Genomic DNA, 17,719 nt, shown 5'->3' with positions numbered 1-17,719 from the left:
AAAGCCTCTTCCTTCGGCTCAGGTCATGATCTCAGGGTCATGGGATCAAGGCCGGCATCGGGCTCTCTGCTCAGCAGGGAGCCTGCTTCCTCCTCTCTTCCTCTCCTGCCTCTCTGCCTACTTATGATCTCTGTCAAATAAATAAATAAAATCTTTAAAAGAAAATTTTTTTATTACATATGGTAACAGAGTATATCACTTACATGATAATAAAAAACTGTTTTGGCCTTGGAGTGTGTATTAGCATATCATATTCTAAAATTCAATCCCAGTCAAGTATTAAAGTCATGCCATAAGGACCTGAAGCGGCAGAGACTAACGCAAATTGAACTCCTCTGGTTTGCTCTCTGGCTTCTACTCTCTGTCTACTAATGACTGGATAATTTATTGGGAAAGGAGAGACAGAGATGAAATACATCATTTTGGTTTAAATTAATTTCTAGTAACTAAGTGAAGAGAATATAAGAAAGTAAGCAAAACTCCTTTTCTACCTCTTCTTGGGCTGTAGACAACACTGCATTTAACAAAGACTGAAGGCAATAAAAGTTAAATCAGAAAAAGATAACAGCATTAAGATTGGCTAGATATTCTACACACAGAATATATGCTTCATAAACCGTAGTAGTGACTTGCTATTATTATCATACTTCAACAAATTTCCTAGATGGCTATGGAAGAATTCAGGTAAATTATTCCTTAGTTAACCAGGGGCCAATTAATCCAGTTTGGGATTACCCAGATTTTTTTTTTTTATGCAATCTTATATTAACACAAAATAATATAGGCAAGATATATATGTGTATAGAGTTAGATTAATAAAATGAAAACCTGCAAACCCACCAACCAACTTCAGAACTGGAATATTAACTATTCCATTCCATTATGTGTGTACTCCTCACATGTCACATCCTTCTGTTTTTACGTTCTCCCGTCAAGGGACATCTAAATTGTATCCCGTTTTTTGATACTACAATGAATGCTGCTGTGAACACTATCTACATTTTCCATGGTGCATGTGTGTGAGAGCTTCTCTAGCGTACAGACATAGGACAGAACTGCTGAGTTATAGGTTATGTGAATATTCAACTTTATAACATTAAACTGTTCCCCAGAAACTTATATAAGAGCTACTCTTAATCCAACATCCTCTCCATCACTTGGGGTATTGTCAGGCTTCTTTATTTTTTACAATTAGTAGCTGAAAAATGTTTATGATCTAAATTTGTACTTTCCAATGAATGAGGTTGAGAATTTTTCATTTTTTCCTCTTCGGTCAATCGCTGATTTTTTTCCTTATCTTCCCTCTTCTCACAATGGACTCAAATCTGTTGTATTATTTGTGCATCCTCATTTTAACTAATTCCTTCTTTATGTATTTCACTTGGCTTGCCTGGAATTTATTAGGCCTCTTTAACTCAGAGTCTTGAATCTGATACATCTGAATCAGTCTGATAAGGCTGTTGCCCAAGTCTTGGCATAAATGTAAATGGCAGAAAGAAAAATTTAAACTTAAAGGAATTTTGTTATTTAAGAATGGTTTGGGAAAAGCCTGGTGAACACTTGGCTGCAATTACAGACAATTCTGGATTTTCTAAGAATTATAATTATTTAATCTTTGTCTCTTATTACATCAGAGGTCAAGAGTTGGTTATAGCTGAGAATTGACTGTCACAGGATCTTCACACCCAACTATGCTCCTCAGATGCAATGACAGAGGGAGGGGTATGTGTTCATGTCAGTACTAACCACAAGAAAGCAAGAGCCTAGAACTGCATGATCAGAGGGGAGAAAGTGATTAAATTATCAGCAATGGTAACGCAGTGACTATCTTAGAAGAGGATCATGAATGGGTTGATTTAGAGTACCTCTGCTTGCTAGAGAAAAGTTTAACCAACCAATCCAACTAGTAAGCCACTGTTCAACATTTCTTGGCAGATGATTTTTTTTTTTAAGGGATGGGAACCACTTTTAAAAGTGATGTAACTCTATGGAGAGTTAAAACTACTACTAAAATTTAAGGAATTAAATATCTAATACTTATTGCAACTGGTTTATTATTTATCTAAATCAATGATATATTTCGATGATACAATAAAACATTATTTACATTTTAAGAACACTTTATATTTCTTTGCCACCTTTCTATTTTTTTTTTATATTTTATATTTCCTCTGGTATCTTCTATGTAATAAGTGTGTACAGTACAGTGATGTCCTTGTAATAGTGCTTTGGTAGAAGGCAATGCAATATAAAAGAAGAGCTGTATATTAGGGCCTATGGATGTCTGTTCTCACCAAATAGCTGTATGGTTTTGGAAAGGCACCATTCTATCCTTTGTAAATGAGTGGGCTAGAGTCCATGATCTCTGAGGTTCTCTCTAGATTTATAATTATTCTTTGATTCAGAGCTTAATTTTTAAATTTATACACATCTACTTTAAAATCAGGTACATCTAAGATTTTAATGCTGGGTCCTTGGTCAGGAACAAAACTACCAGTAATAACATTATTCTTATGGGAAAATACAGTCTTCTTTAAAATAATCCAATTTAAGGGGCACCTGAGTGGCTCAGTCAGTTAAGGGTCTGACTCTTGATTTCAGTTCTGGTCATGAAGCAGAAGTTCTAGTCATGAAGCAGAAGCAGAGTCTGCTTCTCTCCCTCTCCCTCTGCCTCTCGCCCTGCTTGTAATGCTCTCTCTCTCTCAAATAAATAAAAAAAAATAATCCAATCTAAGATTCAACGTATAGAAATGCAATATGAGGAGAAGCTGAAATACACTGTTCCTAAATTATCCTCATAAATTTCAGGCCTCCTTCATCTCCCACATTTATTTAGTGACCTGACTTCCACTCTTTCCAGCAAGTTTTCATTCTGCTCACAAGCCCTTACTTGGTTTTATGGACGCAAAAGACCAGTTATATTTTTCAGTAAACCCTATTCTTCCCCCATGCATTAGTATTTTTGGTTTTCAATAAAGATTATTCCATTTTTCCAGAACTGTACATTGGTGGGAAATGGAAAAGGACATGTAGATGGTAGACTCAAAAGGGAAGAAAGAAAGTTATGGTAAGGGATAATTACCATGCGCAGATGCTGTATCTCCAAGTCCTAGACATTCTCTTTACTATACTCTATTATTCATGCTAATTTATCCCCACCTACTCTCAGTAAGAGCAGCTGGGAGCTTATCTTTAAAAACACAAGAATAAAAGCACACAATAGGTATATTAAGTTTCTGGGACTAAAAAACTAGTAAATATTGTAACAAATATTAATAAATGTTATAAATAATGGTAAGGGTCAAAAAGTACTTTAAACCTAAACTTTCACGAAGAATAAAATCCAGTAGAAATGATTTTTAAAATCTTGATCTGCTAAAAAATATCTCTGAGGTATCTATCCCTATTTTGAAATGAGAGAAGTAATTGATACATAAGTAACTCTGATGTAAAAGTATGAAACTTGATGTGTTAAAGTGAAGATAGGATTATATAACACATGAAAAATACTATAGAAAATTGTAAAGGACAATAACAATTTGTTTTGGCTGAAAATCAAATTTGAAGCAGGCCTTTATAAAAAGGGCCTTCCTTCCTGGCACTCACTTTTGGGCACTACTGCCCTTCTTTCGGTTCCTCTCATGCACTTGTCTGTTTTCCCAAAGGCCTCTGCAGCTAGCTCTCCTTCCTCAATCAGGAGCTCTCAGGCTGCACCGTGACCCTCCTTGCGGCCCCTTCCACACTTTGCAGAGTTGGCTCCTCCTCATCTTTTGGAGCTTAGGGCTCAACATCAGCTCCTTGGACAGGCACTGGTTCACCAGCTAATTTAAAAATAGTTTCTCCCTATTGGTTTGCCTTTTCCCATCTCACACACTTTCCATCATAAAATGTACCACAATTCGTAATTGCGTTGTTGATTTTTGCTCAGCTATGTACACCCTGAGCAGTCACACGCAGTGACAGGCGCTTCCAGGCACTTAATCAGTATGTGCTGAATACATTTAAAGAAAAAGAGGAGGGGAAAAAGAAATAGCCAGATCCACTGAAGCATAATTTAAAACCACCATTTAAAAATAATTATATGTACATCTACCTTGTCAAATTTCTTTAAAAATCTTATTCCATGATTATGAAAAATAATTTATAACCAAAACAGTATGTGAATAGTTATAATGTTCTCCCCAGCACCCTGCCCATGACAATGATTACAACATCTAAAATGCACAAGACGAATGGGGTGCCTGGCTGGCTTGGTCAGGGGAGCGTGTGACTCTTGATCTTGGAGTTGTGAGGCTGAGTCCAACGCTGAATGGAGATTACTTAAAAGTAAAATCTTAAAAAAAAATTAATACAATAAAATATAAAGTGCCCAAGGATCAAGACCATCATTTAAAATATTTTCTGTGTAAGACGAGTGACCAGAAGCCGAATAGCAGACAACAGAAGCACACAAAATTTTGGATGTAAATTCTGAATTCTGCAGTAAATACCTGTAGTATCTTGCTTGGTCATAAAGGATTCTACACCTGTAATAGCTGGAGGCCGAGGTAATCGCCGTGCAATACAAATCAAACATGACTGGAAATCTGCCCAAAACAAGAAAGGGAAGTGGAAGAAGAGAGGGCAGAAAACAGTTCACATCCATCATTTGCCATTAATGATTTCCATAAAACAACACATGTTATAGGACCCAATACTGGAGTCACTCTGGTCTAATAATATAATACTGGAGATAAAATTGCTGGTAACCAAATTTTTTCAAAGTCCCATTTCCAATTTTTTTGAGTGCTACACAGCTGAACATGAGCTTCAATCACATCAGACAGACTGGCACTGGCATGTGTATTTTGTAAAAAATCCTCAGTTGACTGTGGCACCCATTTGCAGGTGAAACCTGCTACATGCATGGCCTTCTTTGTATCTGATTAATTTCTCCTCTTCTACCTTCCCCGGTCCTTGCTCCAGTTTCCAGTTTGTGGTGCTCTTTACTTAGCTCAGACTGGCTCACGCGCAGAACTCATCCTCTATCATACACTTGACGGATGCCATGTTGATACCATGTTCGTATTAGAGCTTCAGCTGTGTTTTCTTCTGCTCACACGCTTTCTCTTTGTAAATTACCTTGTATGGCCTCAAAAATGCTAACTCTATGCTCCAATGTTCCCCACACTCTAAACTTGAAACTTTCTAAAAATCAGAGCTGTTCAACAGCCTGCTGCATCTGGCACATTTCCAATTGGCAGCCGTTAGCTGCGTCTCTTATTTCTACGCAGCAAGCTGGTTTGAATTTGACATTTTAGTGGGAATGCCAGCTCAAAACTGAGAGCGTGGGGGCATTTTAAAGGGGTGATTCTAGATGTTGGCACCTTTCTTCGTAAGTATTGGGAAATAACACAGTAAGCTGAACCGCCACTATGATGCATAATATAGTGGCCAAAATTACTATCTGAAAAAGGCTGTTTATAATCAATTACCTCCCTGATCTTTAAAGCCACGGAAAAAGCGAGCAAAGCCCTTAAAATCACCCTTTGTTTTACCTTCTCCATCCTCTTGAATTGACTTTGGCTGTGACACAGTGAAGCACTGCATGACTTCATAGCGCTGGCACGCTTCTTGGTTCTCGGTGCCTGGCTCATCTGGAGGGTGAATTAGCATCCTGCAGTTAAAGGTATGGCTGTTTCGTCGTGTTGCCTCCTGAGGCCATGGAACTCCATTTACTGTGGACGAAAAACTGATTATATGTCTGCGAATAGGGTGAAGAACTCTGAGGATACAAAGACATACATTTAGCCATCTGCTTTATTAGATATTCAGATTAAAGACAGATCTCTTCGCATTTAACATTATCCTGAGGCAACAGGATACTTATCTTCCTTAGCAAATCTTAATGTCTACCAATTACAAAAGTGCAAAATTTCTAAGAGATTGTATAGGATTTCCCCCCCTCAAAAATAAGACCTAACATATTCCTAATTCTTTAGCAGTCTTTAAAAAAAGTTAAAGACAAAAATAATAGCTTACACTCTTTTACTCAGATTTTTTATGGCAGCTAATTAATGCACTTTTCCATTTGTTGCTGTTACACCCTGGAGATGAAAAAATGATTGGAAACCAGAGACCCATTGTGAAGCAGGAGTTTTAACCTGGCAGGTATATATTCTTAAGGATGGGCTTGTGAAAATGTGCACCTTTTTGGGGAGAGGATTCAAAGTTTCTCAAAGGAGACTGTGACTCAAAAAAATATTTAGACTAGACAGAGACCAACCTTGGCTTCTTAATGACCATTCTTTTCACAAACCATTCTTCTCACCCTCAAATATAGTGGGTAGTCAATATGTTATTACATAAAAATTGGGGTGCCTGGTTGGCTCAGTTGGTTAAGCTTTTGATTTCAGCTCAGGTCATGATCTCAGGTTCGTGAGATCAAGCCCAGTGTTGGGCTCCTCACTGGGCATGGAACCTGCTTAAGACTCTCACTCTCTTGGGGTGCCTGGGTGGCTTAGTGGTTAAAGCCTCTGCCTTCGGCTCAGGTCATGATCCTGGGGTCCTGGGATTGAGCCCTGCATCGGGCTCTCTGCTCAGTCGGAGGCCTGCTTCCCTTCCTCTCTCTCTGCCTGCCTCTCTGCCTACTTGTGTTTTCTGTCTGTCAAATAAATAAATAAAATCTTTGAAAAAAAAAAAAAAAAGATTTTCGCTCTCTCTCTGTACCCCCTCTGCCTCACTCCTTCCCTCTTTAAAAAATTAAAAAAATAAGTTATTATATAAAAATGATTGTTAAAACATAAATGTTGCCTGATTTGGTATAAGAAAACTGAATTCAGTTATAGACAAGATGTCTGTATATTTCATGTGATCATCACTGTGTGATGATGGGTCACTACTGCCCAGCTAACAATGTTATATTCAAACCATGGTGGCAGTAAGAGGGTTTTTAAGGCTCTTCTCTCGCCATTTGCAACAGTTTTCTTACTTTATCCTCTGTACTGAACCTCCTTCCTTTTTAGTATCTCATCAGCCTGTAACTGTAAGAGGAAATCATGGAAACAAACCTATACTGGAGGAAGGAGTCTTGGTTTTGTTATGAGCAAGCTGTGAGGTTTGGGTTAATTACTTTATCTTTGTACCATCTTTAAAATAAAGGAATTTGCTATATTATCTCTCAAGTCATTCATGCTCTAAAATTCTGTAACAAAACACAGAAGACCCCTGATAATTCAAATATCAAACTAGTGATTTTAATAGAAATAATCATTTCAGGCCCTCAGGTACCATAAACACACACTACTCTTTTTCAAAGAAGAAATAAAACTTCCATTCTATTGAGTGAACAGTATAGAAAATAAAGAGCTACAGATAACATTTTATTTGCATGTGTGGTTTAGTTATACAGAATTTCTACTCAAGGCCCTCCCCTTACTTTAGAGCACACACAGGCTAAGGAATAGGCACAGGGTTTAGCAAATGGAACAGAGGTTGGAAATCAGACCCCATCCGTCCTCTCAGCTGGGCTCCTTTGTCAGCAAACAATCTGTCCAACCATACTGGAAACTTCTGAGTTGAAACCGCTTATATCCAAAAATGTTCATTTTAATACATACATAATATGACAGAATATTTTTCCCTCCCTCCCTCCTTCCTTATTTTTTTCTTTTTGAGCAGGGTGGTGGGAAGGATATATATTTGTCTTTTTCTTGGACATAATCAAAATCGAAAACAAAGGTAATTTCAAGCAGAGGCTTCTCGTGGCAAGGCAGCTGACTGCTCTGCTTCTTCCTACCATCATATGACTAGGGCATAGTGAGAAGAAGAGGATAAAAGGAGTGCTCTCTATCAACTATTTGAGGATACTCTCTCTTCATATTTATATATCAGGCCGAAATGAAATTTAAATATTTTTAATATGTTATAACATATTCTCAAATAATACTATGTACTACAAATATAATAATTGCATAATGGAAAAAAAAGCTACAGAGAGTTCATATTCTTTTAAAAAACATTGTTTTATACCTAGTGATTTGGGGAGCAGATTCTTCACAAATTCCGCATGATCCCCCACATGGAGTATGCTGTAGACACTGGTATTCATTAATTCCTCCTGATTGTAACCCAAGTAGCTGGTCACATTCTCTGACACAAACACAATTCTCCCTTCACAGTTCACAACAAAGAAAAATCCATCCAAAGCCTGCAAAGCCAAAAAAAAAAAAAAAGATTAAGAGATTAGGAGGTTAAAAATATAAAAGAAAAATAAACACATACATATTCCTATTGGAAAAGAGATCAGAAATATCTATCAAGTTAAAAGAAAAAGGGAGCCTGAATAGAAGATTTAATATTGCATGTTTTCTGTAAAAGGGGCAGGATTTTAAAACAGACTATGCAGTAATCTTCAGCAGGCATGAATGAGTGTATCAACCCTCTCTCTCAGAGAGAAACTTTATGGTAGCAGATGTGAAGCAAGTAACTGGTATTAACGTAGTCATAAACATCTCTAAACTGTAGGTTAAGACCTGGTCTCTACCCTCAAAGAACTTGGGGTAGGGTGGTAGAGAGACATAAATATAATAAAATACCAGTAAGGCAGTGTCAGAGTCATACACCAAATATTCTATGAGCACAAAGAAAGATACCTAACTTGAGGTTGGGTTGAGAGACAAAGAGAGGCTCTTTACAGACCTCTGAGTTCTATAGAACATAGTGGAGGAGCAGAAGAGGAATAAGAGAAGAACATTTTAGGCAGGGGGGACAGCGTGGCACATTAAGGAACAAAAAAAGCAGTTTAGAGTTGCTGGAGTACATGGTACAAGACAGGCTCATGCCAAGAAATAAGTTTGGAGAGGTGGGTAAGAGTCAAATCTGAGGGCCTCCTATGCTCTGATACAGAGCTAGGGGGTCTCAAAAAGGAAATATAGTATGCCCTAAGGAGAGCATTAAATCCTAGAGATGGAGGAAAAAAGTCAGAATCTCTGTTTATAGTGTAATCTAAAAATATAAAGAAGAAATTACGCTTAATAAACCATACTGACACCCTGATACCTCAACTCAGTCCAGATAGTCACATATCACAAACCAGGGAATCTGGAGAGAAGATCCAGAATGCAGTGGTTGACAGTGGCACGTCGCTTATTTGTAATCGTTCCACTTATTGTAACATATTGCAATTTACTTGCTAAAGGATATGTATAAGCAGTAAAGACAAGATCTTTAGAAAGTAGAACATTTATAGGATTCTATAAAAGATGTAAAATGACCTTGAAAATCCTCTGTATCACACACATAAGTGTGCTAGTTATCTGCAGCAAAATTCTTAAAAGAGCTAACAGTGTCATTGGCTATTCATTTTTCTTTTTAAAAAAGTCAAGTCTCCCAAATTTACTAACCTATCCTATGTCGACAAGTGGTTGTGATAATAAGTTACCTAGCAGATGTTTTCCAAATAACAAACACACTTAATTCTGTCCCTCCAGGGTAAAGATAAAATTTAAACAATGAATAAGAAGTAAACTTCCTTTCAAGAAGACATTTACACTACAGAGACAGCAGGTGAAAATGCATGTTTTGAAATGTTACTGTAGTTGTGACTTTGTCACCAAAATGATGAAAATTATTTGTAAGAATTCTCTTCTCAGTTTAAAAATTTTAAACAGGACTTTTTACCTACTCAAAAATCTTCCAGTTTCAGTGGGGTTTAAACTCATTTTTTTTTTTAAATGTGAAAATGCAACACCTTTTGATTACTTTGGAAGAATCACTGCTTGAGATCAAGGAAGATGGAATTTCAATAAAAACCTAGGGATGTGATTAATGATCTAAAAACCTCACTCCTAGATAAACCCTTTGCTGACTTATTTCATGTTTAGAAGAGCACAGAAAAGCACCCTCATTTCTAACTAACTGTTGTTTTGTTTAAGTCAGATTAGCTATGAATTTCATAGCAGGTGATCAATACATCATTTGCTTTGCAGTTTATGTGAAAATAGGAACAATGGAAATACAGATATATCAATTTTTTAAAAGTAGACCTAAAAATTATTTCAATTGTTCTTAGCTATTAACTCAATCAGCATAAATACAACTTCACTTAATTTATTTTATTTTTGGTCTCTTAAAGGAGTTTAATAAAGAACAGTGCGGGTATAACTAAGTGTCATAGTTTAGAGCAAGAAACAGTATTGATATTGACATCAAAGACCGGCAAGCAAAACCTGGTTGTTACATGGAGAACCTATGGCAAAGGCCACACTACTCAGCCTCTCTAGCACTACTTTCTCCCTTTTATCACCTAGTTTTCAGGGCATCCTTCTTGGTTCCTCCCTCTCTGCCTCCCCAGTGACCCTGTTTATCCTCAAAGCCACAGCTACTCTCTCCCTTGCTTTCTTCACTTTCCATGTCTGTCTCTGGTATCTCTGGAAGTTGCCTGTTATCTGCAGAGGGGAGGGGAGAGAACACGACCCACTTCTGGGGTCATTTCTGTCCAGTCTGAAGATTAGCCAATGGTGGGTTCAGCATCCAGCACCAGAAAGACCTTCAGATTCACCCAGACTATTTGCTGCATTTTTAAAATCCAAGGGACTTAAAAGCTCTCCTTCATTGTAGTAGGGCTGGAATCCCTGTAGTATCCTTTCCACAGACCTACTGGTGCTTCTCCAAGTTCTCTTCCCATTGACTGTACCTGACTTCACTGCCAGGCTGGGAAGTTATTCTAGTAACTGGCCTCTGGAATATGCAGCTATCAGCCTTACAGGGAGAGCAGAACTTCCACCAGGTCTCTGTCTGGCCTTAGTTACACGGACTTGTCGTTTCCTCTGTGAAGTCTGGGGCATCATGTTTCTTTTGAGCTTCCCCAGAAAAGGCTGGCTGGGAAAACAGGTCCACAAAGGCTCCCTCGTGGTTGCAGAGTTGTCCTGCTGACCCTACGCCTGGGATGCAGACAGCCTGTCTCTTGCTGGAAATGCCTTTTTTTGGTTCTTGTTTTTTAATTACAAATTATATATGTACTTAAAAAATTGCTTAAGTATGAAAATGAAATAGTACAAGATCTGCTGAAATCTCACCCCCAAGAGGCTGGTAACATTTCAGGGGATATTCTTTAAGACTATTTCTATGAATATACAAACATCTCTAATTTCTTCAAGTATGACTGATTAATATAATCTGCTGATACTCGCTCTTATTCTACAAGTTTCCCTATTCATATGTTGTGCATATAATTAACTTCCAAGTGTGCTTCTGGGAAGGAATCTTCCTGTTTCTCCATGCCCTGGCATCCAGTCTTCCACTGAGCTATGTACAGACGATAAGCGTCCATCCATTCAGCACAACATCAGCAATCTGAGGGGGGGGTTCTCTCCTGACCCCACCCCCACTGGCCAAGGCTTCTCACAGGGCCTTGGTCTTACATGACCCCACAAGGTTCACTATCACCTACGTGCCAGTTAACAGGCAAAAATTCTGGAGATAAAACACACAATCCTCAACAATTCTATAGTCTCTAAAGGGGAAAAAAAAGTACACACAGTACATATAGTTATACAGTACGAAGAGTAATTCCAAAACGTTATGCACAGAGTGAAGCACTCGAAATGGGCAAAGGAGTGACTGTCATTGGTACAGACTCCTGGGAGGAGAACACACTATGCCCGAGGCAAGTCTTGAAGGACACTGAGTAGTAACTTAGGTGGATGAGAGTTGGAAAGGACATTCAAGACAGAGGAAGCAGCTCAGAGGTTAAAAACAAAATCTCCTTGTATGCACTTGTTATATTTTTGTCATATATAACAGTAAAACGTGTTTTTTTAAAAAATCTTCAAGAAAAGCAAAAAAATAAGGAGTTTATTCTAAAGGCAATGGGCATTTTCTTGAAGGCCATGTTTTTAAGCACAAGAATGACATGATCTGCTTTTAAAAGATCCTTCTGGCAGTAGCTCTGGCAAGCAGACTAGAAGCAATTACAGTTGCAAAGCTATTGTGATACTCCAGTTCAATGAAAGCCTGAATTAAGGCAACGGCAGTGGAAGTGATAGGAGAGAATCTGACATAGGCAGAACAAATAGTATTTGGTGACCTCTAGCAGCTCTGAGAATGAAGATTTGGGGTGATCCTTCATTAATGATGTAAGGTTTCCGGTAGATAAGTGTCTTTCCCTGAGAAAGGGGACCAAGGAGTAAAGAAATCTACTCTTAATTATTTTACTTTTTTCCCCCATTTTTAAGCAGGAGGTAAGAGGACAGATTATAAATTTAGTTTTAGAAATGTATTTGAGGGGTGCCTGGGTGGCTCAGTAGGCAACGCATCCGACTCTTGATTTCGGCTCAGGTCATGATCTCAGCGTCATGAGACTGAGCCCCACATTGTGTTCATAATGGGCATGGAGTTTGCTTAAGATTCTCTCTCTCTCTCTCTCTGCCCCTCCTGCCCCCGCACTCTCTTTCTTTCTCTTAAAAAAAAAAAAAAGATGTTATATTTGAAATGACTAAGCAACATTTAGATGGAGATATTCAGAAGGCAGCAAGATATAGTGAAAGAGAAACTGAAGGGAGATCTGGGCTAAAGATAGACATTTGCAATTTACAGGTACATATGATACCATTTGTTTTTTTATTTGTTCTTAACTACAATCATCTTTTCCCCTTCCAAAGAATATCTGATTTCCTTTGGGGAGTTACTTCTTCCCCATTAAATAAGGTCTCATGAGATTCTTAATCAGGCCATTGGGAGACTTCCAGCCTAACTGGGAACCTTGAGAAGAATTGCAGAGAGAATGAACAGAGCTGGAATGCATTCATTCTAACAGCAGGGCACTGCCCAGATGCATCTAAGAGATCATTTGTATTGTACCTGATTCCTAGCCTCCTTAGGATGCCTTGGTTTCATCTTATTTCCAAGCATTGTTCTGTGCTATCCAAACAGCACTCCAATAAATTCACATGCGCTAAATTTAGTCAGCATTGGTGTCGCCTGAAAACCAAGAACCCTAATTGATAATTTACATATACTTACATGTGCACATGCATACATGAATATATCAGAGGACACATAGATGTAGATGAAACTGCCCAGGAAATGTGCACAGAATAACAAAAAGGAAAGGAGCCAAGGCCAGAACCCTGAAGGATACTAACATTTAAGAGGCAGTTGATGAAAGACATATGAGGGAGAGGCTGAGGAGTAACCAGAGAGGAGAGAGTTCTGGCAAGGAGGCAAGAGAGTTTTAAGAAAGAGGGATTGACAGAGAAAGACAATTGTCATATGATGTCTCTGATATGAGGAATTTGAGAGGCAGGGAAGGGGGTAAGGAAGGTAAAAATGTAACAAGAAGGAATTGGGAGGGAGACAAACCATAAGGAACTCTTAATCTCACAAACCAACTAAGGGTTGCTGGGGGGCGGGGGGGTTGGGAGAGGGTGGTTGGGTTATGGACATTGGGAAGGGTATGTGCTATGTAGTGCTGTGAAGTGTGTAAACCTGGTGATTCACGGACCTGTACCCCTGGGGCAAATAATACATTATATGTTAATAAAAATAATTAAAATAAAGGCAGGAAGGAAGGGGGATTGAGTGGTAAATGGTGTCAAGAGGCACAAAGCAATGTTAAGGAGTGGAACAAAGTGAGGTAGGGAGGCCTGAATGTATGAGTAAGGTATAGGGAGACCCTATGACTAAAACAGAATTTTTCTTGGGAAGCAATAGGAGATAAGGAGCTAGAGTCAGATAAAGCAGCGCTCTGAAAAAGAGGCAGAGGACTTTAGACAGCAGAGAGCAACAGACAATCAGGACAATAAAAAAAGTGCATGAGTACTTACTACGTGTCAAGCAACAAATACTTGTTAAATAAATCAAGTCTAATTCCACTCTTCCTTTAAATGTGAGGACATTACCTCCAATATCTTCATTCTTAACTCATGCTACTTTATTTTTAAAAGGGGAGGGGAGAGAATAACTGGAAAACTGGCTGGCAAGAATTTCTCAGAGAATGGTTGGTATTTGGTTACTTTTTAGATGTGCACATCTCCCATCTAGGCAAGTCCCTCTAGACCAATGCTGCCAAAGAGAACTTCCTGTCATTGCAGAAAGTTCTACATCTGTGTGTCCAATACAGTAGTCACCAACCACATGTGGGCACTGAGCAGGTTAAATGTGGCTGGCGAGGCTGAAGCACTGAATTTCTCATTTTATTTAACTTGGAACAGCCATGTGTGGCTAGTGGCTATCTTACCGAATGGTGCAGCTCTAGACTGCAGTCTGAATGAACCCAAGGAGTGTCACGGTGGCTTTTCACCACCTCTCCTGGCTGCCCTGGGTTAGACTCTATACAAAGTTTAAGGCAATGAAGATGAGATTGGGGGTACAGAAGGTGGCACAAAAAAGGTGCTGATGGAGGCAATGAAGTCTGTAAAAGTAATTCTATTTTGCAGTCTGTTTCACATATCTGTGGCTCATTAATAAAAATACTATTAGCTCCCTGAAGTCAAGAACCTAAATACATTTCTATTCTGAGGTTTTGGAATTTCTAATTTGATGTGCCTTTTCCTATTTGAAACTGCTTGCCCCATGATACCTAACTCATGTGCAACTCTGAGCCACACCTTTCCTTGGATTCACAGTGTTTTGTTTTTTTTTTTTAAGGTTTATTTATTTATTTGACAGAGAGATCACAAGTAGGCAGAGAGAGGCAGAGAGAGGAAGGGAAGCCTACTCCCTGTCTAGCAAAAAGCCCGATGTGGGGCTCGATCCCAGGACCCTGGGATCATGACCTGAGCCGAAGGCAGAGGCTTTAATCCACTGAGCCACCCAGGTGCCCCCACAGTGTTTTCAGGGTAATAATTTCATCAGCTAAAAGAAATAATTCCTACTTTATTTTCTTTTTATAGTAGCTTTGAGTGGACGTTTTCCTGTCATTTTCTCTTCATGCTAAAGTGTTGTGGATTTCACTCACACAGCAATAACGAATGTTTATATAAAGTAAAGTAGCAGCAGTAATACTCTCTGTCTCCAGTCATGCTGTGTTCGGGCTGTTGATAACCTGCGTGCTGTCCATGTTGATCTCTGTGGTTTCTCAAGAACCTGGGATGAAGCTAGGATTTAAATAATCGCCATTTTCCTACAGGAACCCCAGAAATCTCAACAACCTGTACACCTTATACTTATTAGTATCTCAAAAGACTTTATATGTAGAAAATAATATAATATTTAATGAATTGAAAGGAGTCCCAAGGCTAGTTTTAAATTTTAGGGCACTGAGAAGGCAGAACCCACACAGGAAAACTAGAAGTTTTGAAAAATCTAGCCTACCAACACCCTGTAGGAGAGAGAAGATAGGCAGTAAATGCTGACAGATCGGGTCTCCAGGAAGGCCAAGGGTAACCAAGCAGTGGGCCAGTGACAGGTACCCAGCCGGGCAAAGAGATGGAAGTTGGAAATGAACCAAAAGTGTTTTTCTTTCCTTAACATATTTTCCTCTAAGAGATTATATTTAAAAATTTTAAAACACAGCAGTTGAAAGAATTCTGTAGTGAACATCTGTAATGTTTACCACCTAGATTCTACCATAAATATTTTTACTATACTTGTTACAATACTGTTTCCAAAATAAGGTCATGTGTCATGCAATTGATTTAGTAAGTTATGAAAAGAGCAGAATAAAAACTATCAGATGCTATCACATGTGGCTAGCTTCGCTCTCCCAGTTATATGTGCGTGAACGTACTCAGGTGGTAGTTATTTCTATCCAGTTTCAATGGCCTATGTCTTTTATATGTTACAGTTCTACAAAATATGTGCCCATTCCCTAAAAAAAAAAATCATTAAGACCAATACTGTAAGTAATACAGTGCTCGTGTCACATGGAGGGAAAATGAACAATTTAGATTTTGAGGGGGAACTGCTATTAGGAGAGCAAAAAATATTCAGTAGCCTGTTAAAGATATAGGAACAGAGTATGTGAAGAGGTTAGACCAAGAGGTATGTATTTAGGTCTCATATCCACAGAGATGAAAGGTAAAGCAAAGAGCAAGAAACAAGAAATTTCTGGGGCTAGAAAAGCAAGAACTAAATTCTCAGAATATCCTCACATTAGCAGTGTTGGCAGAGGGAATTATGGATGTTTAAAAAAAAAAGAGGATTTAGTCAGGATAATAGAGAAAAATGCATCAGGGAGCTAGAAAATAAAGAGATCTGTGTAAGTCTGAATTGTAAGAAAGACTTCACCAGAAAGGAGGGCCTTCAAGTAGGACAAGAAAAGGAAAATTTATTGCATACACAAAATAGATTAAAAATATATGTTGGGACGCCTGGGTGGCTCAGTTGGTTAAAAATATATGTATATATATATATTCACATATATTTATATATGATTTATACACATACACACCTATATATAGGTGTACAAAGGAAACTAGGCCTAGAGACAGAAAGGCATACGTTGTGGGGAACGAGTGTGTCCATACACATGTGTTCTTAAACATTAATGTATGAGAGGGAGCACTTAAGGTGATGAGCCTGCCTGGAAACAAAACATCTGCCTTGAGAACAGAGGGAGTGAGGATTAGGTAGGGAAAGCTGAGGAGAAAATTACACAGTAATTATAAAATAATTCAAGTTTAAAAGTTCTTCACTGTAAAAGTTTGGTAAGGATTGTTAAAATAGTAAGTTTTCTCAGTGTTTACATAAACAATTAAAAATTTTAGTCAGGAAACTTTTCTGGAAAATGCCTACTGCAATAAAGTGAGGCATACCTTACTCAAAAGTGAAATTCTCTTGTAGACATGCAAATAGCACTCGCGAGCTAAATGACTCTATGCTTTATACTACCGACGAGTCCCAGCCACCCCAGAAACAAATGGCAAAGCCATCCCCTAGGCTTCAGTTTTCCATCTGACTACATGGAAGGCCTTCATGGAAGGTCTTCATGAAAGTCCTCATATTCATCATTCACATTTATCCTGAAATAGCCACAACTGTCAAAACAGGTTACAAAATAAAATAATTATTAAAGGTTTTTTAAAACTTACTTTGTTTTCTAATTTATTAATTGGAAGTAAGACATAAAAGATAAAGAAAAAGCCAAACTGGCTTAGACCAAAGACTTTGACCACTTTGTGACTCAGTGAGAACAGTTACCTCCAACAGAAGAGGTCCCAGGGATTCCTTTTCTATCACTCCCTGACTGCTGGACGAGATGTCTGACTTCTGCACTTCATCATCAGTTGTGGATTTCTCTACAATAAAGAAACAAAAAGTCACAAATCCAAAAAGGGTGCATTTCCATGATGGCAAGTCTGTGAAGACATAGATTCACCTGGTTTAAGATTCAAATAACATTTGTCTATTACCTATGTGATATTTATTAATAGTATTATTTAATCTTAATTATACTCATTTTATGGATGACAAAATTGAGGGTCACAAAGGCTGAGTAACGTGTCGCAAATCATGTAACTATTAAGTGGCAGTAGGAGAATTTGAATTCCGACCTATTAAGTCCAGTATTCCAACAATGGGAAAAATGGTATAAATATATAGCCTGTTTAGAAAGTCTACACTTAAAGTTTTTAAGAAATGCTAAATTGTAGAAGAATGACGGTTTTCTCCATTTTTCTTCATCCTTTTCTGATTTGATCAATTGCCACTGAATAAAGAGTGAACAAATGCTTTTTCCTTTAGTGAGCCTGCATGAATTAGCTAACCTTTCACATTCATGTCATGGTGATCTGATTGA

At 38.2% G+C, this 17,719-nt stretch overlaps 1 protein-coding gene across 1 annotated transcript in view; it reads right to left on the bottom strand.

The window, feature by feature from the left end:
• The window catches only part of NCOA1 (nuclear receptor coactivator 1), a 111,450-nt gene that overhangs the window by 59,521 nt on the left and 34,210 nt on the right, over positions 1–17,719 (bottom strand). Inside the window, 4 exon segments of the mRNA XM_047744391.1 lie at positions 4,491–4,586; positions 5,538–5,717; positions 8,011–8,188; positions 17,122–17,219. Of these exon segments, the coding sequence (XP_047600347.1) occupies positions 4,491–4,586; positions 5,538–5,717; positions 8,011–8,188; positions 17,122–17,219 (552 nt within the window).

The sequence above is a fragment of the Lutra lutra genome, chromosome 9, assembly GCF_902655055.1.
Source record: "Lutra lutra chromosome 9, mLutLut1.2, whole genome shotgun sequence".
NCBI lineage: Eukaryota > Metazoa > Chordata > Mammalia > Carnivora > Mustelidae > Lutra > Lutra lutra.
Note: the sequence above shows the minus strand (reverse complement) of the source record. Positions and strands in the feature narration are given on the sequence as shown.